The 22,857-nt window shown below is 38.6% G+C and overlaps 1 protein-coding gene across 1 annotated transcript; it reads left to right on the forward strand.

The window, feature by feature from the left end:
• The first annotated feature begins 4,569 nt into the window (after positions 1 to 4,569).
• Positions 4,570 to 22,594, forward strand: BST1 (bone marrow stromal cell antigen 1). The gene is made up of 9 exons (XM_005485019.4): positions 4,570 to 4,979; positions 8,720 to 8,849; positions 9,876 to 10,011; positions 10,494 to 10,576; positions 11,170 to 11,246; positions 13,774 to 13,866; positions 15,352 to 15,438; positions 15,883 to 15,942; positions 19,014 to 22,594. The coding sequence occupies exons 1-9, from the start codon at positions 4,813 to 4,815 to the stop codon at positions 19,126 to 19,128; spliced, it is 948 nt and encodes a 315-aa protein (XP_005485076.2). The 5' UTR covers positions 4,570 to 4,812; the 3' UTR covers positions 19,129 to 22,594.
• The last annotated feature ends 263 nt before the right edge of the window (positions 22,595 to 22,857 follow it).

A 22,857-nucleotide genomic window follows, 5' to 3' on the forward strand; every position in this document is an offset into this window, starting at 1 on the left:
CGTGACCGCGCCCGCCGCCCCGCGCGTGCGCGGCTGGCCCCGCCCCTTCCCGCCAGAAGCGGCAGAGTCGGGCCTGCCTCGGCCCGGGCGGATCCCGGTGAGGCATGAACTCCTGTCGGCAGCACAGGAGTTCGTTCCTGTGGGCTGCAGTACTGCCCGACTGGAGATCCCATGCCTTGGCAAGGCCAAGGTAGCGGCTTGCGGATGTAAAAAACATTTACAGAATCAGGTTGGAAAAGAGCTCTCAGGTCAAGGAGTCCAGCCCGTGACCGAGCACCTTGTCTGCTAGAGCATGGCACTGAGCGCCACGTCGCCTTTCCTTAAACTCCTCCGGGCTTGGTGACTCAGTCACCTCCCTGGACAGCCTATTCCGATGTCTAAGCACCCTTCCTGTGAAGAAATTCTTGCTAATGTCCATCCTAGAGCCTTCCCTGGAGCAGTTGAAGACTGTCCTGTCCTATAGCTATTTGCCTGGGGGAAACGACCGACCCTCGCCTGCTCCAGCTCCTCCCAGGTGATTGCGGAGAGCAGTGAGGTCCCCCTTGGCCTCCCCAGGCTAAACACCCCCAGCTGCTCCTCACAGGGCTTGTGCTCTTGCCCTGCTCTGGATGGGCTCCAGCACCTCAGTGTCCTTCCTGAACTGAGGGACACAGAACTGGACACAGGATTTGCGGTGTGACCTCACCAAGAAAGGTCCTAGGAAAGCTATTTGTGTATGCTGCAGCATGGAATCTGCACCCAACCCTTTGTAGCATTTGTGACAAACAAGTAAAGTGTGTTTGTTTAACATCTGAGGCGAATGGACCAGAAACACCTGCCTGTCATACTGATCTGCTTGTGCAACATTTCAAAGTAAACAGGAACACTGGGCCAAGTTGAGATTGCACATCCATTTGATGAAAGTTGTACCTGTCAACCAACATGTAGTGTTGTAAAACTGTTGACCAGCATTGCAATGCTCAGTAAATGTCACCAAAATACTTTGTCAAACGCACAATAGATGCAGCAGGCCCTTCTGACTGAAAACTGTACAAGGTCTATGTTGCAGATATTAAATGTATTAGAGCTAGTGAGGTCATAGGTGTAAGCAATTCATTGTAAATGTGTTGAAATATTTTCAGCAAAGTCACGTGAGCTTTTAGTCTGGTATTTCTCAACATACTAATGTTGGGAATAAAATGCTGGTAAAAGCAGTAAATAGTGAACTAAGCAGAAGAGCTCATGAGTGTTACTTAGCTGACGCTGTGCACAATAATCTTTTTATCTCTTTATCTAAGGAAATGGGTCTTAAGCAATTGCAGAGCTAGGCATTTCCTTTTCCATTAATCCCTTCCACCTCAAAGGACTTTTGAACGCACTGACCTATTTAGCCATATTTGCAAATATGTACAAACCTTGGAAGGTTAAATTCTTACAACTTTGGTGTGGGAAAAGAAAGCAGTTACACAGGAGGGAAGAAAGGAAGGTGAAGCACAGGTGTTACACAGCTGGCTAGCCAGCACACAGCTGTCTTTACTGCTTGGCAAGTGAGCAGAGTTCTGGGTTTGGGCTTGAGCATGACTTTCACAGAGAGTGTGCCCTGGCACACAAGGGAGCAGGTAAGACCTTGTGTTACTGTAGGGGACTGATGCACTGAAGACACAAATCCTTAAGAAACAATGTTTGAAGTTCATTGCTTACAGAGGAGCTTGTGAATATGAGGTCCTATTTCCAGGCCTAGAGCATGTGGCCATACAGAGTTGAGGTTATTCAGAAATTCATGCTTGAGTGGTAGCAGAGGATTAACGTTACCATCTGTTACACCTTCCTACTGCTGGAACTTACCACTCCCACCTGATAGAAATAACAGGAGAGAACATCTTGGTTCCTCATCTTCTGGGGTTCAGAATGTAAACATTTGTTGCATTTCATGGTTGTTTGGGTTAATATTCAGTTTGTGAACTGTCACAGACATCTTTTCACTAAAAATCCTTTCTTAGGATTTTTTCCCTTCTGAGGAGCTGAGGCCTCAGAAACAAAATGTAACACTGGTTATCTGCTGCTGTGGAATGCATCAGGTGGATTTTTGATTGGCCCATCTTGGATGTTTATAATTAATGGCCAATCAAGGCCGAGCTATCTCAGACAGAGTGCGAGAGAGCTGCCTTTTGTTATCATTCTATTCTATTCTATTCTATTCTATTCTATTCTATTCTATTCTATTCTATTCTATTCTATTCTATTCTTTTCTAGCCTTCTGAGGAAACCTTTCCTTCTATTTCTTTTTAGTATAGTTATAATGTAATATATATATATCGGTAAATAATAAATCAAGCCTTCTGAAACATGGAGTCAACATTCTCATCTCTTCCCTCATCCAAGAACCCCTGTGACCACGGTCACAGTGAACTACAGTATCTCCAGAGACAATATGCTGCCAATTTTCTGACTTTCCTTCATGAGCAATATCATCTAGGAGAGAAGGGACAGAGAGGAAGGAACAGTGATCTACATCCACCATGAATTGCCAGACCTCAGGAGGCAAGATGGGCAGCCAGTTTGTGGCAGTGAATTACAATACTACAAGAAAGTTTACCTGATAAAATTATTAAAATGCTGAACTTTCCTGGACTAGTTTAAGGGTTGACTTGGTAATTTTTTACAAGAATTTACATGGAGAGATGATTCTGAGGAGGGATTCTTCATTAATGTAACAGAAAAAGATACTATGAGATTCAGTGACTGGAAGCTAGAAGTAGACAAGTTCAGGCCAGAGCTAAGGTTTTACGCTCAACTCTGGAACCCTGGAAATTGTTAGAATATTTAGAACAAAATATGAAATATTTAGAACAAAAATATGAACACAAATTTAAAATGGCTGTGCTGAGTCAGATCAGAGGCCCTAGACATTGCCAGTGGGAAAAGGAAGCTTGACAGGAGCTGAAATGGGGAGCCTAACAACTCTTGGATCCAGTTCCTCTGGGATGTTTTGACAGGTTGTCTATTTGTTAAGGAATCCACACCTTCTTTCCCAAGGTGCTGTGTCCTAACCAAGTGTGCACTTGGAGAAACGTTCAGTATCTGTGTGACTTCTTAACTTATACTGTATACTTTAAGCAAAAGTTCTAGCCTTGATGCAAAAATCAGTGACAATTTCTGCACATTTCTCTATAGAAGATCACATCACATTCTGGTTTCTGTTAGATTCTGAAATTACTGAGCAAAATTTGATTGCAGCAAAGTCAATAATAAAAGAAAATGTTCCGTGACTTCCATGACTATTGCACTCTCTAATCCTGAATCCAAAGTATTGGCTTGAAACCATTTTATTATTGTTCTGGTGCCCTATCAGCATGGACATAGAGAGGTTAGGGAGAGAAATAAGAAAAAAAAAGCATTAGAAAAGCAACAGGAGTAAAGTACATAATTTCCTGTGTCTCCACCATATCAAGCACAACATTTCACCTCCATTTCTGAGTAAATCTGGCTTTCCTGAAGACTCTGCTGCAGGTAGCAACCAATTGGCTATATTTCATCACATTTATAGCAGAAATCCATCATCAGGAATTTACTCAATGATTAGCCAGATTTTTCCCTCAGTAAAATCCACCAGCTGAGTACCAGTGCATCAACAGAAGTGTGACAGTACATAAATAAGCACACAAAAAATAAAGTTATGTATTCACTGAGGGAAAGAAACAAACAAAGAAAGAGAGAAAGAGAGAAAGAAAAGAGAGAAAGAGAGAAAAAGAGAGAAAAATAGAGAGAGAAAGAGAGAGAGAGAGAGAAAGAGAGGAAAAGAAAAGAAAAGAAAAGAAAAGAAAAGAAAAGAAAAGAAAAGAAAAGAAAAGAAAAGAAAAGAAAAGAAAAGAAAAGAAAAGAAAAGAAAAGAAAAGAAAAGAAAAGAAAAGAAAAGAAAAGAAAAGGAGACCATCATGGTTCCTCAGAAATGTGAGTGCAAAAATACTTGGAGATTGAATTTATTTTTTTAAAGGAAAAAACCCAATGTGGTTGTATTTGCAGCAGTGTGTACCAGAGAATATTCTGAAGATAGATGGATTGGTGCCTTTTGACGTTCTAACAGAGTACTTGGAAAGAACCTGGAGGATGATGACAACAGAAGCTGAAGACATTTGTTCAGTGCACAGGGTATAAACTGTAACCCTTATGCTTCTCATTATGATTGATTCATGACTGCAAGGCAGGGTTTTTTCACGAACACATGATGCACATATCATCACAACAAAATGCCGCTGTCACTGCCCAGGGCAGAGATGCAAAAAGAGCTGACTAATGTTACCCCTGATAAGATAACTCAGAGACTTGGATATTTACACTGTCTTTGCTGTAACTGCATATTTTAGGTTTGGTTTTTTGTTTGTTTTGTTTTGTTTTGCTTGCAAGCATTTTTTAATGGTTTAGGAAAGGGAAGCACAGCAACAAATATTAAGCGACCCAAAGGCATCCTAAGTATTCAAGCGGTAAGGGTTTTTTTCCTCCCTTTATGGATATATACTGCAATTCTCTTCAGTTATCACCAGGTGGCCTTCAAAGTTTCTCGTTTTTCAGAAGTGGGGAATAGTTTAGACACGAGGAAGTGATGTATCCCTGAGCTGCAATCGTTCCAGGAAATAGTTAGGTTATAGTTTCCAGCAAGGGTTTTTTTTTCCGCTTTTGCTCTTCTGTACTGAGCTGTCGCTAGTACTGAAAATACTAAATTTTCAGACTGCAGGTTTCATTTGAATTGTATCCTTGAACTCTCCTTTTTTATTTCTTTTTTTTTTTTCTGTTAAGTATTGGATTGTCAAGAATTCGGATTGTCAAGAATTCATTATGATGAGCCTTTTTTTCCCTCTTTTATTTGTCTCTGTTCTGTGTATGAACAGCTTCTCAGCAGTGCAGGGAAAGAAATGGAAAGGTGAAGGTACTACTCAAAACCTGGAAAGTATTGTCATTGGAAGATGCTATGAGTATATTAGACTTGTGAATCCTGCTGTTGGGTAAGTTTTGCTTGTTTCTGGATTAGTTTTTTATGTTCTGTACAAAATGGTTGTTCATCAGAAGCTTGATGTTATGCTTCTAGCCATGCTGGTGATCCTTTTGAAGCCAACATGCTTGTAGCTGTCTGGAAACAACAAAATTACTTCAATGCATGTCATATTTTAACTAAAGTAGTGTAATTTAAGCAAGATTTTTAATTCTTCAATTCTTTATTTCACTTTTTTGCCCACTGCACCCCACCTTTCTTTCTGTAAGGAGAACAACAGACAGAAATGACAAGGATGGTGTTTTGGAAGTACCAAATCTGACAGCAGTCCTGGCAAGACAGCTTTGCCTTGCATGTCTTTGTGTCAGGTCATATTCAAAGGGGAACATTCACTTTACAGCTGTCCTGTGGTACTGAGGGAACTGTTTAGCCCATCCACCTGAAAAATCAAGTGCTAATCAACTGCTCCAGTGGGGTTATCTGTGAGCTTCTATTGGCTGTGCTAATTATACAGAACTGGAGGTAAATCACACACTTTGCTAAAACAAGCACTTTTCTGTCTTTCTTGCATTGTAACGGCTTTGGTAAAGAGGAAGAAAATAAGAAGGACAATCTCCTGGAGTTCAAGCCTTTATTCTACCACTAAAAGTGTGAAGAGGTATTTGCAGAGGGGCTCTATCTGTGTTCCAATGGCATTGAATTGCTTTCTTTAAACAGGATTAGATGATGTTGCAAATATCACCTCCACACCCTAACCTCCCATTTTCAGTTCCTGTTGCAAAAGAGGAAGACAAAGGACTTAAATTTTTCCCTTTTAACAAAGGCAAAACAATGTACTTCTTCACAATAATACTCTTAATCTATTAGAAGTGTTTTCTTTTAAGTTTTTTATGAAGGAAAAAAGATCATCCTATTGCAAATAACACAATGCATGAATTTCAGTGGAACAGTTCATGGTTGCCAAATTTATAAACATGTCACAATGGAAAGTGGAATTAAACTTTAAGGGTAGATTTCTACATTCCTACAATATATTACATAATATAAAATATGTGAACTTAGTTTACAGTTGCGTAGGTAATCTGCTGTTGTGGCAGGCTCTAGATAGGTAGAGCTTCTGCAGGAATTAACAGATGCCACTTCATTTATATCTGAAACAGGACATTAATAATAATCCAGAATATGCTAAAATGAGCAACATAAAGGATAGTTACTATAGAAATTTGAACTGCATCGTTAATTGTTGGAGTTTTAGAGATATAAATGCAATATTCTGGAAAACATTTCTCTGTGTCTCATGTTTATGATAGTTTTGTGATTTACTGAATTCTGGTTACATTTTCACAACATGATTTTAAAAGTTAGATGTTTGAATATGTTCATCAATGCTCAGGATAGCATGAAGCCAGGCAGGACATTAAGACTACTTTCCTGAATTTAGACCAAGAATGGCATTATTAAAAGAAGAGCTACTCAGCTGATTTCTTATAATGTGAGGATTTTTCTCTTTCCCTTAGCTCTACACGCTAATAATGTAATCCAAAGAAAATAGAAATTTCATATTGCACAGGTGCAAAATAGATATTCTAATTATTAATAGCCCATTCTGTTCATTGTCTGTTTCTTAGTTGCCTCTGGCTAGCTTTTATAGAAACGTGACCACCTGGATAGGTTTTGCTTCTGAATTTATGTGCAAATTTTCTAAAAAGACTTTGCTAACTTAAAGGAAGCTAGCAAAACATGTCTTTACACTGCAAGATTGTTAAAACATAAAAATGTTTATAGGAACAGAAGAAAAACTTTCCCACATGTTAAAACAGAATGTGCAAAATGGCAATCAAAAGAGGCATTTTACAAAATGCCGTGGCCATACAGAAGTGATGAATTTGAATTAAGATAATATTTGACATTTCCTAACAGGAGTACACTAAACACTAAGGTTCCTATAATGCATATAATTCATAATTATATGCATAATTCATCCATATTTGTTTATTTGTAGTATATAATGAAAGCTTTGAAAACAATTTTTTAACTAAATAATGTGAAATTAATTTGACTTATTAATGTCTAGTAAGATTAGAGGGAATTGTCCTGAAAGCAGTCCTGAACAGCAGTCCTCCCCAACCCTGTAGTTTCAAAAAGTGTTTTTGCCAGCTAAGAAGTTTTGAGTATTAGAGAAGAATAATCCTTGTGATTTACAAGCTGTTCAAAACTGGGTGAGAAGTCATGAAAAAAAAAGCAATATGTGAGTTAACCAGAAAATTATTGATGGATGCACCTGCCAAGAAAGATCTTAAAAGTTCAGTTGATCGTAACCCACAAGCATTAGCGTAAGTGCTTTGAGTAGAAAGCTCTTTAGCAAAATGAGACCTAAGTATATACAACTGTCAGAAGCCAAAGTATAACAGCTTGAAATCAGAAATAGGGTCCAAATTCTTTTATTAAGTAGATCTGTTTAAACCTTGAAACTAGTGATCAAGGATCATATTGCATCACTGAAAATTTTCAGGTCAGGATCCATATCTGCTTACAGTATATAGGGAATTTTTATATAGTTGTTGGAAGCATGATAAGAGATTTCTGTAAGCAAATCTGTGGCCTATTTCCTGCAGAGCTCATCACATGGGCTCCTTTAAAGTGTCTGTGACATTCAGTGTCACAAAGCAGCTCCCTAAAGAACCTGTACCAGCAGAAACCATCCTGTATATGGATAATACTAACTGAGCAAAGCACTGTAATGGCGAAGTTTGGTTTACTTATCAGGACTACTGTTGTTCAAGCTAGAGCTTTGCAATGACAGCCATTCATGTTAGGAAGGCTGTATGCACATAATGTAATTATTCTGTTGTGCAGAGTGTTCCTGGCATAGACATTGTCACAGCATTATGTGGGGAAGGTATTGTGGAAAAGTGGTGAAAACAGAAATTCTCTTCCTATTTACCCCAGGCAGGCTCAGAGCTGTGACAGGTGAGATCCTGAAAGTCTAAAAAGATAGGACACTTCCATCTCTAGACAGCCTGTCTTGTCCCTCCATGGAGGTTCTTGTCCCCAAGACAGAGCTGGCAGAAGGGAAATGTAGGAGTGCACAGCCTAGCATCTTATTTCAGCACTCCAAGTGTTGAATGCTAGCAACACACTTGTACTTCTTGTAGCTACTGCATAGTGACAGTGTGTGTCCCTGTCACACAGTCCCTGGTCACTGTACTCATTCCAGCAAGAGAAAACTGCACACTCCCAGGGCCTAGAAGCTGAAGGCATCTGTCACCATCATTACTCTACCATCAAAGCTTTTTAGCGACTTGTCCTGCATTTGAATCTGACATTTTAAGAGTAGTATTGCATTACAGCAGCATTGCATATTTAGCTATGGTTTATTTGAAATGGTGTTTTGAATCTGGAAAATTTTAAAGAAAGCTATTTCTTCAGTATTTCTACAGTGTTGAAGAGCAAACTTGCTGTGTATACCATACCTACTAAGGTTTTCGTTGAATCATAATGTGTTTCTAATTCCACACTGTAAATGCTAATATTTTCCTTGCTACTTCTTCCTTATCTGCTGCAGTTATGACTCAGAAGAAAAGATGTCTATGCTCTTCCTGAACTACAAGTTTTTTACCACCCTGACTTCAGTTTTCTGCCTTAACCTTATATGAATTTTAATTGGGGTACTTCAAAGAGTTGAGAACATGCATCTTTCTTGCTCAGCTTTGAAAAAACAATTTTGCTGTTTGTTTTTTTTAATGATTACAGTGAGAAGAATTGTTCACAGATATGGGAAGCATTTAAAAATGCATTTATTAACAAGGATCCTTGCAACATTCTACCTGAGGATTACGAATTATTTATCAACGTCACATTTCACACGATTCCACCTAACAAGGTAATAATTTTTTATGTTAATTGCCCTGTGACATACAAGAGATTTTACGGGACACAGTTCAAGACTGACAAGTCATTCTGTAACTGATTTGTGAGTCACTCTTTTTGACCAATCTGTAGTTTATAAACTAGAATCTGTAGTTTATAAACTAGGCTCGGACTTGATAGCATGTTTCAATGTGTTTGGCTCAATTTATTTTATGCGGTAACTTCTCAGCAATGTCTCTCTTTTCATACTACAGAGATCTCCCCTTTTCCATGTTGTGCTGGGAGCTCTGCCACAGTCCCTGAACTTCCATTTCTGCTTTTCCTTAAGTTAGGTGCTCTGGCTGCAAATGCTGTGCCTGCTATCACCTTTTGCTTTTACTCCTCACAGCTAAGTCTCATGGCAGTGCCATGTTAAACATTGACACACTGAACAAGCAAAAGCAGAAATGAGAGAGGATGTTGTTCTGTGCCAGGGAACAGTAAGGGTTTGATGTGCTGGCAAAGAACCATGGAAGTGCAAAAGATGTGTTGTGCCTCTGGCACAATTATTCCTCATTTCTAAATGCTACAAGCTAAACCAACAAATACTACTGTCAACACGGCTTAATTCATGAGGAGTTCTGCAAACATGGAAATAGCATCTAGACATATGGGGTTTTTTTCACACCATAAGCCAACATAGCAACGTTGAGAGATTTCTGGTGACATATATCTGGTTTATAAATATCTTCCTTTTTTTCTTCTTCCCCTAAATCTGTCTGCTGAGGCAGGCAAAGCTAGGCCTAACTATATTTAAAGTAGGATTATATTGCTTCTCATCAAACTACTACTGTTCCTCGAGTCACTTGTGATCAGAATTTACACCTCTGGAAAATTAAAAAACTTTATTCCTTTAAAGAGATAGCTAACATTTCTGGTTATTAGCTTGATTTTGAAAGAAATACCAAAACATGTTTTCAGCTGTTTTCAATACCCCATAATCTCACTGTGTCTGCACCCAGGTGTTGGTACATTTCTTCTCTATGTTTTTTTTTTCTAGTCTCTTTTCTGGGAAAATAATCAGCTGCTAGTCACCAGCCTTGCTGCCAGAGGACGTCGCTACATGTCTGTGGGTGATACTCTCTTTGGCTTCCTTGCAGATTTTCTGATCTGGTGTGGGCAGGCAGACAGTCCTGGTAAGACAATGAGGGCTATGTTAAACATTTATCTGTAAAACCATAATGGAGACCAACTGCTGTGTCCTGGAGAAGCTAAATTTGCTCTTACCCCACGAAAAATCAGGGATAGCTTCACTGTCTTGTTCTCTCTTGTATCATGTGAATATTTAACACTGCAGTCAGGGGAACACACAGTGAAATCTAAATGGTCCTGCAGTGGGGATAAACCTCTCATTCAGCCTTCTGAACCTGGAGCTCTTTGCATCCCAGGAACAGAGTTTGAGCCATTTCAGCCAAATTAGTGAATTCTCAGAATGTCACTGTTTGTGTAAACTACAGAGGATGGAAGATAATTGAAAAAATACAACAGCTTTCAGTGCTATGTCAAACATAGGCTGTGGGTCAGTGAGTAATGCACAAATATATTTAGTTGCTTGCTAAAGTCAATTTTATAGTCATTGTCATCTCTCTAATGGCACAAATCCCCTGCCTTCCTGCAGGCCTGGACTATGAATCCTGCCCCACCATGGCGGAATGTGAGAACAATGCAGTGGATTCTTTCTGGAGGATTGCCTCAGTCACTGTAAATATTTTATTAGTGCTGACTTCATACATCTGTGAGTGTGTCCAGTGTGGTTCAGGAAAACACTGCTAGTTCACAGCAGATTTAAACCTGTAACTCTGCTGGATTATTTCCCCTGATAGAAATACACTGTTTTAGACTAGCTGCAAGTGTTTTAGCAAGGAGAACTTAACATTCACCTTAGCTAGATAACGTGTTAAAATTCTGTTAGCTTTGTTAACAAAAACCATATACTAAGCACAGTAAGCACACTGACTGTCTACTGATTACAGGTCCTAATTTGACAGCTTTGCTGAAAACCCTTTACTTACATATCAAACTCAATAGAGAATGCCAAAGTGCTTTCTTTTTGTGCTGAAGAATACTTATAAATGTGAGAAAATGACTTGAGAAGAATCATTGAATTAAACCATGGCCTGTTTGGTTCCTGTCCTTTTTACTTCAGTGACCTGCTAGGGTGCTAGTCTAGATTATTTTTGTGGTTCTGATAGTCTTTGTGGTAAAATTCTTTCCTTGGTTACTGTTGTTTGCAATAAAATACCAAGTTACATGACAACTCTGAGAGATCTGAAAAGCATTGTTATCTATTGCAGTATGCAAAGCACAGCTCTGGGGTGGTCCAGGTCTTGCTGAATGGTTCTGCAGAGGGAGGAGCTTATCCACAGCCAGGGTAAGAGAACTGACTGATTTCTGTCTGGAGTCTGTGTAGTGTGATTTTCTGTGTAGAGTCTGGATGACTACAAAAAAAAGAAAAGTCAACCAATTGTTTGGGTCGTCTGCTGCACAAAGCATGGGAAGTGTGGCTGAAAGGACCTGCTGCATCAAAGGCTGCTGAGTTGTGGGGACAACTGTTAATTGTCCCTAGCTGAAGGATTAATACATATTGGATGGGAACAATCCTTTCAACTCCTGCGTTTTACAAACTGCTGTGGCAAGCATGGTGAATGCTCTAAAGGCTGCCCTAGAGTCAGCCAATGTACTGTGGCAAAATGTGTATGTCTTCAAAAAGATGAGTGTTAATGAAATTTCTCTTCAGGGACATGTCCAAATAGAGTGTATTGTTATAAGGAGTGTAGCTTTTGTTAGTCCTACCAGGAAACTTGGTAAGTTCTAAAGGGAAAGGTATTTCTCCATGACCAAGAGTGTATGTAGTTTGAAGTCTATTATTGTTTCAGAAAACAACAAAAAAAATGTTTGTTGAGGAGGATGCTAGTGAAGATGAGCTTCTTCTTCATAGTTCCTTTTATATTAAGGACAGGTGTATTTTTCCTGATTCAGAGGTGTACCACCATGCAGAAGCTTATCTAAGCTTACTTTCAGAATTTATTGTAAAAGTACAACCTTTAGAACTTTTACTATGTGTCTGTAGTGACTGCTTACCTGTGGTAAGAAATGCATCCTTCATTGCCTCAGCAACTGTCCTGTCCAAGGCAGATCAAAAAATTACATCTTTTAAAAACCCATAGAAGAGACTCTCCTCCTGTGTATTCATTATTGACTAAAAATAACCATTGAAAAGGCAATTTTATCTCTGGATGGGAGAGAAAGAAGAACCATCTTTTCCAAAACACCTCCTAACTACTTACCTCTGTCCCCCAAAACATCCATCTCTGTACATAGCTTTCAGCCAATCACAAAGACTTAAACTGTCTTCTTGGGCTGGTCAAATGGTCAGCTGGGATCAAATCTTCTGCAGGTGGTAATACCTGGCAGCAGGTCAATACCCAGAATCTATTATAGATTCCTTATTTTAGAAATGTATTCCTTATTTCTGTTAATTTACAGATTCCTTATTTCAAAAAACATCCCACACACGCATTAATTCCACCAGCCCCCTGGGTTGCCAGTCTGGTGGTATTTTAACCAGTGAAATCACCCTGGAACTCAGCCTGCCAAGGAGAAAACAAAGCCAGTGACTCCATCTGTTTTCTTTGCTGTGTATCTTCTGGTCCATTTATGACTGAATTTGTTTGAGAGATCATGTTTGAAAAAAGCTGGAAGTTGAATAATTAATAGCAAAAGTAATCTCAAAGATCTGCCTGTCTTTCTAGCCATCTCTCTGGTCTGTTTTCAAGTATTTCAAGCGCTTTTCAAAGTTTATTCAGTTTAAAGTTTGCACACTTAAATCACCATTAAGTCACCTGCTATCATTTCAGTTAAGATTTATTTCTCATTTCATGGCAAAATAACTTTGCTCATTCACACAGTATGAATTTAGTTGGCAAATTTCTTTAATAATAGAAGCCAGTTCGAAAATTTGTTTTACTGAAGTCAGTTGTACATTGTTCCTCCACAGTTTCTGACACCTCTAGTTAAAGATTTCTCCAAATTTGCGTGCAAGCTTCTTTTTTTCTGGTAATAGCCTATGAATGACTGAGTAAATGAGTTGGAACCTTTATATTTGTGTTATATTTTCACTATGTGTTAGGCAGGCTTGGACACCTTGGACAGAAAGGCAAACGTCCTGTTGCTGCTGCTGGTCTCTGGTCAGCTACCGCCACACCAGACTGGACCAGAGAAAGCAACTCCTGCTATCTGTCCTCCTGTTCCACTTCTCCAGAAATCTGAAATAATTTGCTGACTTCATGAAGCACCAGCCCCTGGCAAGCAGCACATGTCCTGTGCTTGCATGGCAGAGCCTGAAGGGCTGGGAGGACACATTGTCACTGCTGGTCCCAGGAAGGGCAAACAATGGTCCCTTCTTCTCTTTAAATGTTCTGAGACCTTTGTGGAGGTCTGAGAACATTTAAAAGGGCTCAGAGATACTGTAGTGCTGATACAGACATTTAAGAAGACACATGATAGCAAATAGCAAATTAGAGGAGAGACCTAGGCCCAGACTTGGACCAGGCATTCAGCCCTTACAAGCTTTCTGAGTGAAAAAAAAAAAAAAAACTAAAAGACTGGAAATCATTACACTGTATCTTGCTAAAAGGGTTAGAAATCTATGGATCTGAAATGCCAGCATCTCACAAAAAAAAAGTAAAAATCAATCTAGAGACATTTAAATCAACCTTTGGATTTCATATCTTCTTAGATTAGATATTATGAGAAAGTATCAAAGGCTTTTTGATTTGTTTTTGCATTTTTGAAATTTCATTCTTGTTCACTTTTAGGTGAATTCATTAATACAGAGGAGGAAAAGGACTGTTTAATTTTCTTGTTCTTTACAGTTAAATTTTTTTTTCTTGAATCAGTTTTTTTGCAGATTATGAAATACCTAATTTCCAGAAAGACAAAATCTCACAGGTTGTCATTTGGGTTGTGGATGATATTGAGGGACCAGATAGGTAAGTTATGTCTTCAAAATAAAAATTAATTTCTCCCTTTTGAACCTGTCTTTATAATTTCACCTTATCTTTCTGTTTGATTGTATTTGCATACTACTTGAAGCAAAGTATTTTAGATGCTTTCATGTACCCAGGAGACACAACCTGCCATTCTCAGAGAGTAGAGAAATACCAGAATTAGAGAAAATATAAATAAATTCTAATATTAGATCTGGAGCCAACTCTTGGTTAGATGTGTGTGTGGATCTCAGACCCTGAATGAAGATAGAGCATGAACAGTTTTACTAAGAGTCAATCTGAAATTCAGATTAATTGCTGATTAGTGATATTTCTTTCACCTTGCCATATGCATTGTTTTCATTTTCACCTATCTTAACTGTTTGAAAATTTGTAGAAGCGGGCAAATACCAACTGGTGGCTCTTTTTCTCTCAATAATTAATCCAGTAATAAAATGTAGGCTTTAAAAGTGACTAATTTTGCTAATTTTGGTAATTTAAATAAAGCAAACAAATAAGTAATAAGCAAATATAACAAAACTGATCAATCCAAACAGTTTGGGCTGTCTGTTGTGAATTTTACCACAATGCTGTGGAGTGTACATAACACAGTTCCGATTAGCATTTTTCAGTCTCTCTAAATCAAAGAATCATACCCTCTGGGAGTGAAAAAACATACAGCTAATCTTTGCAAAAGTTGCCCTTTTTACAAAGAAAAGCTAAGACAAGCACTGAATCTTAGTTTACGTTTCAGTAAATGGATGCATGGGAGTAATTGTATACCTTTATTAATTGTTTCCTACAATTACTTTGTTGGTCTCTATATGCTTTCTTTAGTCATGGGTATTTACTGACCATCAGATAAGTAGCACTGGCCTTAATATTTTATGTTGGTGCAGGTTTAGATGTCTCAGTAGGTTCTGTAAACTTTCTTATACTAATTGGACTACAAATTAAAAAATCAGTGCTAGAAACAAGAGCTGTGTTTAGGAATGTTTCTGAGTTTTGTCTCTCTGTATTTTTCTATTATTCAGTATTCAAGAGAGAGAACAAGATTCAAACAACAAGTATAATTCTCATTTATTATAACAAACTTATTGTGTAAAGACAAATAGCATCAAATTTATCACTACCTAAATAGTTGCCAAAGAATTTTACAAACAAAACAATATTTTACAAAATTATTTAGGTCTTTTTCTGTCTAGTCAAATATTAAACATAGAATTATTAGTGAATAGAATCTGAAAATGCTACACTGGCTGAAGCTAATCTTCCAGACTCTGTAAACTGTGAAAAGGATGAATTGTGAAACAACAGTAATGTAAGCAAATGAAACACAAAGAGCAATGTACACCATTCTTCTAGTGGTGTTATGGAATACAGAAGAGGCAAAGTAATGGGGATTTACTTTACTTATTCCATCAAGTTCAGTGAAAAAAAATATATATAACAAAATATTTGCAATAATATTGAAAACCTTCCTCACAGAGATTCCTGTGGAACTAATAGTGTAAAGACATTAGAAACCAGGCTGAAAACTCTTGGATTTGATGTCACTTGCACTGACAATTACAAGTAAGTGAAAACCTTATTTATTTTGATTCTTACTGTGCAACACTGAAGTGCCATTAATGTTGTGTCTTCAGGAGGGACTGATGTTGGAGGGATGATGTCATGTTTTTAAGACTTGGCATTTTTTGGTTGTTTTTTGAGCAAAACACTACATCTTACTGTATGATTGAGTGGAACATTGTTCTTAATGTCAGACACAGAAGATGGCCTCACGTACTTGGATTTAAAATCTAAACAATAGTTAAAAACACTATTGAGTGTCTGCTGAATTACCAGTTATTCACAATAGGTTTCACAGCTCTAGTATTTCCCATAGATTGTAAGATAAATTTAATGAAGGGAAGATTTAAACATGATAGTACTGTGAATTTGTTTCATTTTTTCATGTTTTTTTTTTTTTCTCAGTTGTCTGCCTGAAAGGTGCTAAATAAAATGGTATTTTCACAGGTCTGTAATGTTTTTACTCTGCCTGGATTATCCTGATCATTCTAAGTGTGCCTTTGCATCGTAAGTAAAAGAAGTTCAACCTAGCCCAGTGTCATTACAACTGAATAAATTAGGCAGAAGTCAACAGATCTCACCTCTACCACCTGTTATATATTCTCCATATGCAATACACAGTGGTCTTGAATTTGTTAGTTACTGTGGATTGAATTAGCAGTTTCTATTCACAAATTGTGCACAGCTGTCTGTGCACATCTGCTGTTCAAAATTAGGTGTTAATGGGTTCTCATTGATCACACAGTAACACTGTATATCATTGATGATGTGAAGTTTGTACATATCACTGTTCTGATATAAAATCTATTACAAATTTGAAGTTGCTTTCATTAATAAAATTTCTTGAATAATCAAATTATAGATCAAATGGCAACAGATCTAAAAGACATTTACCCACCTATTGGAATTTTCAGTTCTAAATTTTGAGGAAGTTTTCTTTTATCTTCCATTTTGTGTGAGACTTAATCTCTATATTTTGATGTATTTACCTTGGGCCAGTGAGTTATCTACAAAGAATGCAGATTACATCCAAGACATAACTTCTTGATTAGCAAGCATTCCTCCCAAACTCCCTACTTATCCATATTTATCTATATTATATGAGGAGCACTATATTAATTTATCGTGTATTTCAGTGAATTTACAGTAAAGATTACTGTTTTCAATTCTGACTATGTTTCATAATCTATATGCTTGGCATAAATAGGTAGAAATGAGATACTTGAGCATCTGAATGAGAACTTCCTCACTGTTTGGAATGTTGTAGAATATATCAATACATAAACACTGATTTGTGGTTATATTCTTCTTATGGATAATCCATGCTTTATTTCTTACTGTCCTTTCTTCCCTATTCAAATTTTTGTTTGTTAATACCTGTGTGATATTGCAATGACAACATCTGCAGTGAAAGTCCTGATTTGCTGTCCCTGGTTATGGCAGCAGAGGTGCAACTCCAGCTTGCCTGCCTCTGGGAGGGGCTGTACATGCATTCATATATTCATGGAGTGCTTCCTGCAGTACAGAAAAGGAGGTGGACAGCACCTTCTGTAACATATGCCCAGTTCTTGGTACACACCGACAGAGAAAGTGAGCATTCCCTGTTCTTCCTGGTCACTGAAAACTTTTACTCACCTTGCAATGCAACATGTATTCTTGCATGAAAATTATATCCTAGCATATAAATGTTATGCAAATGGTGGGGTTATAAATCCCACTGATAGCTCCAGACCTCTGGGCAGTAGGTCATAGAACAGACTTCCTGTTAGGGCTTTGATTGGTTACAAAATGCCACTTGCTCAGTGGATTAAAATAGGGTTTCCTTGTTATGCAACTGAATGGTCACCCCAGGACAACGTGTCAAATGAAAATACAGTTATCCCCTTCAAAATAATAGCTGTGAACATAATGACAATGTCAACAAACTGGAAGAAGAGCACAGGATTTTGAAAAAACCAATACTTTATTGAGGTCTTGACAGAAGATTTTTCTCCTCTCCCAAGTTTTAAATAATTTTCCTCAAAGTTTTGTGATGTGTGTGTGCTACTCAGCTGAGGAAGCCTGGATGAGAAGGTTTTTGGAAACCACTAATGTGTTTTTCCTTTCAGCTGAGGGTGAGCATGCAGTTCTGCAGTATTGCCACAAGGCGTTTGCAGTGTGCAGACAGGGGAGCAGCCGCCCCTTCCCTCCCATCCTTGTCGGTACTCACAGTAACATAATCCCTGGTGAACTTGAAACACCAGCCTCACCCTCTCCTGGGGTAACTCCAGAGCAACTCAGCTGTTCTCATCCTCCTTAGGAAAAGTTTCCTTGCTTGCTTCCTTCATGAGCACTGCATTCCATCCTCCATGCATGGCACTGTAATAAATATGATTAATTTCTTATCTATCCCAAATCACAACAGAGCTTCCCAATCTGAATGCAAAACTATCATTTCCTCTCCCTGAAATTTAAGTAATTTAAATACTATAAGCCAATGAATACTTACATTCTTCCCAGAATCACTCAATTCTCTGCAGCAAGTAACACCACCTCCATAGAAGAGAGCTGCCTTTTCAAAAAGAGCCTTAAGCAGATGCATATAAATGATTTGATAATTGATTACCTTCTTAGGCACGTTTTCTGTGTTCTGTGGTGCTCCATTAGCTGGCTGGGGGCTGGTCAGTGGGGGTATCACTAATTGGAGTGGGTATCTGCTTGGAAAAGTTTCCTTTGCAGAGCAGGTGCTGTCAGTGTTCATTCTTCCATAGTAAAGAGTGGGGCAGGCATGCAGGGGCTCATGCATCCCCTTTCACCAGGGCTGGTTGCTGTTCCAAGGCTGATAGCTGCCCTCTCAGCCTCCACAGAATAATGTCCTGAGCCCAAAAACATCAGAGTTGGACAAGGGACTTTTTATGTCACTACAACTCCCATTACACGGGCATAGCAAAGGAGAGATCTGGGCCAGGGCAGCAGAGGGATGGCCCAGAAGGTGCTGTAATGTACCTGGGCCTTCTTGCATGGTGGTGGTGCCCCTTAACTCCTCTCCAGACCTGAACGATGTTCCTGCTGAGTCACATTTGGACTTCGGCTTGTTAAGGTGACAGCCTGACGTTTGAAAAAACTTATGAGTAAAAAACACCCACTAGATGGCAGAGATGGCTTACAAATGCAAGCAGGAGGGAAGCCAGACAAGCTGTTGGTGGTGGCACGGATTATTTACATTATTGCAATGTCAGGGAGACATGGAAGTGGATCTGGGTTCTATTGCATCCAGTGCAATACAATCCTCCACGACCACTGCTGTCTAGAAGAGCACTACAAAATCACAAGAATAAGGCCAGAGACAGCACATGGATGTGGAGAGACAAGAAGGCACTTGTGTGAAGGTAGAAAGAAGAGTTCCCAGGGTTTTGCAAAGATATTCTGTTTATAGAATCATGACAGCCAAAGGGAATCTGTTGGCAGGCTCATATAAAGAAACTTCTAGTGTAGCACTTGGGCCACAAACTTCACCCTTGGCAACAAACCCCTGATATTTAGAAGAATCCTAACTCAGCTCTGTGCTGTGAACATCCTGTTTATTTTCTCTTCTTCAGATCTGCACCAGCAGCACAAAGAGGACCTATATCTTCAGACAGAGGAGGCAGCTGGAACAAGCTCATGTTTGTTTCTTTTGCAGGCTTTTTGTTCAGATTTGCTTTAGTGTACTGAGTTAATCAACTTAATCCATATCCTCTGTTTGCCTTAGCTTTGCCTTGGCTATAAGTTTTGCTTCAGCTGATTTCTAACTGCAGTTTCATCCTACTTTTGGGACTGCAAAACCTGCATATTAAAACCTTGCATACTAGATACTGGCTTGTTTCCGTATCAGAAGTTATCCCACTGCTGCTAGAAAGCCTCACCCTTCATTTTCTCTTTCTAGAAAAATTCATGGCTATTTCCTCTTATCTTTATTCTCCAGAATTAAACCAAGACTAATACTTCCTGTTCACATATTTCAGAAAGAAAAATGATACTATGCATACATCACCCACAGAGATTACTTGTTTGTAAAACTATCCTAGCATCTGACCTTGGAAACTAAGTGACTGATTATCATGTTTTGGGAAGGTGAAACATAAATTTAAGTAGGAGAGATCTTAAATTGATACTCACTTGATACAAGATGCAATAGGTAAAACAGTGGAAAAGTAAACTCATTTTCATAAGTGGTCCAGTACTTGGGCCAAGCTTCAAAACTGGGGTACAGCAAGATTCTGGGTGCATATTGTGTTCAGTAATTTAACACATAATATCAATTGCTTCATCATCTGCCCAGCTGTTCCTCAGCTGGCTGTTTCCTGGCCCCTGGATAGCAAATAGTCAGAAATACCAGGTCTAGAAAGTTCCCCAGTTTTTCCAGCACAATGTGATTTATGGTATATCAAATTCAGATGAGAACCTGCCAAGTCAGACATTGGCCTGCTTGCAGTGAGCTCGGACACAGGGTTCAGAACACACTGAGGAGAGAGCAGATGCCATCCTGGAGGTTTCTTGGGTTACTTGTGTGAATTCCAGTGCCTCAGCTAGAGGCTTCTCTAAACCACCAAGACATCCAGCTACCAGGATGACCCACAAGTCTTCAGAAAAAAATAGTCATTCTACAGAGAATAATTGTATGTAGCTATTTTTTGCACCTTTTAGCTTCTGTATTATTTATTTGTGTTTGTATTGACTGGTTGCCAGGAAACTTGGAGAGGATGTTCCTGTTATCTCAGTGAATCTGATTTAAGGGTCCATAGTAGATTTGCATCCTTTCAATCCCTGATGCAACTGTATCATGCTGTATGTTTGAAAGATAAAGTATTTAAAATATGTTGTAGTTGCTTATTTGTCTTGCTTCCCTGCCTGTAATAATTTGGTTTTTAATTTGGTTTTAATGCAAATCTCTTTACATTACACACATATTTGGGTTTGCCTACATCACAGGAGGGTTTAGGCTCCAGCCTGGAGGATTTTTGTATCTGTTTCAGACACAAAAAGTACTGAAAGTACAGAAGTACTGAAATCAAAAGTTACAGACCTTTAGAAATCTGGGTTGTATTATGCCTCAAAATTGTTCCCTATCTGTGCTGTAACTTTAGTTCTTTGATTAGTTCCTTGAGCATCCTGTTCATTTTTTATTGATTTGTTTCATGTTTTATTGTTTACAGCAGCCACCAGAGTAGTAAGAATGGTATCTGTAACACCTCAGATAGCTAAAGGTGTCTGAGTCACACCTCAGATAGCTAAAGCCAAGCAATTCTGATCAATCTTCTATTTGCCCACAGCAGATGGTATCAGTTCTATTTGCCCACAGCAGATCATATCAGACACATTTTGGGCCACGGGCTGTAGAGATTGTGTGTGCGAGGCTCCCAGGTGTCCCAGCCATCATCAGGGCTGGTGTGTGCTACCTGCTGAGCTGTGTGTGAGATCCAGAGAGCAGCCTAATCCCATTAACCAGCCATGTGCCTCTTAGGCAACTTGCAGCCACAAGCCAAGCATCCCAGCTGGCCAACTTTTGCTTTCCAGCTTATGAAAGCTTTCCAGCCTCTGCATGTAATCGACTCCAGCAGCACAGTCAGTGCTGGCACTTACACATGGTACCAAACATTCTGTAGAAATTCTGTTTTGGAAAAAAAAATTAAAATATTAAATAGGATCACTTCAGTTTAAACAATTGAGATTATTTAATGAATAGCCTTATCTCAAAAAAAAAACCACTCAGAACCTCTTGCAGTGTTTTCTTATTTCTAATGTTCTTTCCTCTTTTCCCATTACTTCAACTCAGTAGCAATGATAGCAATTTTTTTTTCTAATACCTGTTCAATAAAGTGTCTCAAACTTGCTTAAAAAAACTTGGGAATATCTGTGAAGATTTTTAACTAACCAACTAATATAGCTAGTAAAAAAAAAGCAACAAGGAGAAGTTCTAGACACATAAGTTTCCTGAGACTTTTAGAGGCAGCAAATTTCAAGGTGAGCGTGAATCATTTGTACTGAGTTTAACATAATGGTTTTGATCTCTGCAAAGAGCAGTGTGACTGGTGTCTCAGGCTGAGGGGCAGGAGTGTCAGCAATGCAAGAAACAATAGGTCATTTGTTACTCCCAGAGGGAGGGAGAGACATGAACATGACTTTTTTTTTTTTTATTTCTACATGTATAAGGGTGTGAATAGCACTATTTGCAGATAAACATTACAGTGAAGTGGTGACTGTCAGCCAGTTGAGCTTGTGCTATGTCTTGAACACTCAGAAAATGCTCTGATTAGCAATGTCAAATGTAAGAGCTGTGCCAAATGTGGAGAAATCATACTGTCCAAAAGCCATCTACCCTTTTCCTTAAACTCGTTCAAGCCTGGGGAAATTCACAAATATAAATTCAAAATGTATCAAGCATTCATATTTGTACTAGCAGTACTACAAAAACAGCTATCTCCAGATGTGAATTTGAAGGAGAAAATGTTTCAGATGAAAACAATATGTATATCGCTTATTTTTGAGTCCTGTTGGATGCCAAAATCCTGTGTAAATCTATTCATACCCAACTATTTGTAGCAAATGAAAACATCAGGTACAGGAGCATTACAAGGTTTTCTGCATTTCTGCAGACAGACCTGTGGAAGCTACTGAGACTAAGGCAGTATTTCCTGCTGTGCCCATTTTGTGGACCATGTAAGAACTCAGTTATCTCACATTCTTCATTCCTGTATAGAAGTTAATATAATCTCCCCTCCTACTAACCTACTTTTTCTTTTTTGCTACATGCATTTCAGTCATTGTATCTGGCAGAAGCTGAACTCCAATTCAGAGTAGTTCCTTTTTTCCTGTTTGTATATGCATGCACACATATACATCTGCTCACACCTGCTCTGCCTATTTTTAAATGCAAAGTCCTGAGTGCTCTGGAGTAAAAAGTTATGAGAATAAAGTGAGGACAACTTGATCACCTCTCTGCCCTTTTTACACTGCCGGTGTTTATTTTTGTCATATTGGTCTCAATGTGATATTCAGATGACATGAGTATGTTTTCAATCAACAATCTTCAGTGTAGTGAAATGTGATCTGAAACCTCAAGAATTTGTAAAATACTTTTTGTTCCATTAAAGATAACTCTTTTATAGTGTTTTTCTCAACTGAATTACCTAGAAATAATTCTGATGTGTTTTGCTTCAATAATTGTGTGAAGTGGAAGAAGAGTGCTTTTAGCAGAGCCAAGAAGTTTGGTTTAAAATAGCTCAGTATGGGGAGGCACAGTATCTTAATTTAGCCAAATGTCAAAGTGGCTCAAACACTTCACAAGTTCTTTTTGCTTTTCAGGTTTTTCCTAATTCCAGCTTCTGCCCAGTCTAAATTTGCATGCAATTTTATGTAAGAGGCAAAGAATATAATCGGTCAGATTTTGTTTACAATCTGCAG

The sequence above is a fragment of the Zonotrichia albicollis genome, chromosome 5 (assembly GCF_047830755.1).
Source record: "Zonotrichia albicollis isolate bZonAlb1 chromosome 5, bZonAlb1.hap1, whole genome shotgun sequence".
NCBI lineage: Eukaryota > Metazoa > Chordata > Aves > Passeriformes > Passerellidae > Zonotrichia > Zonotrichia albicollis.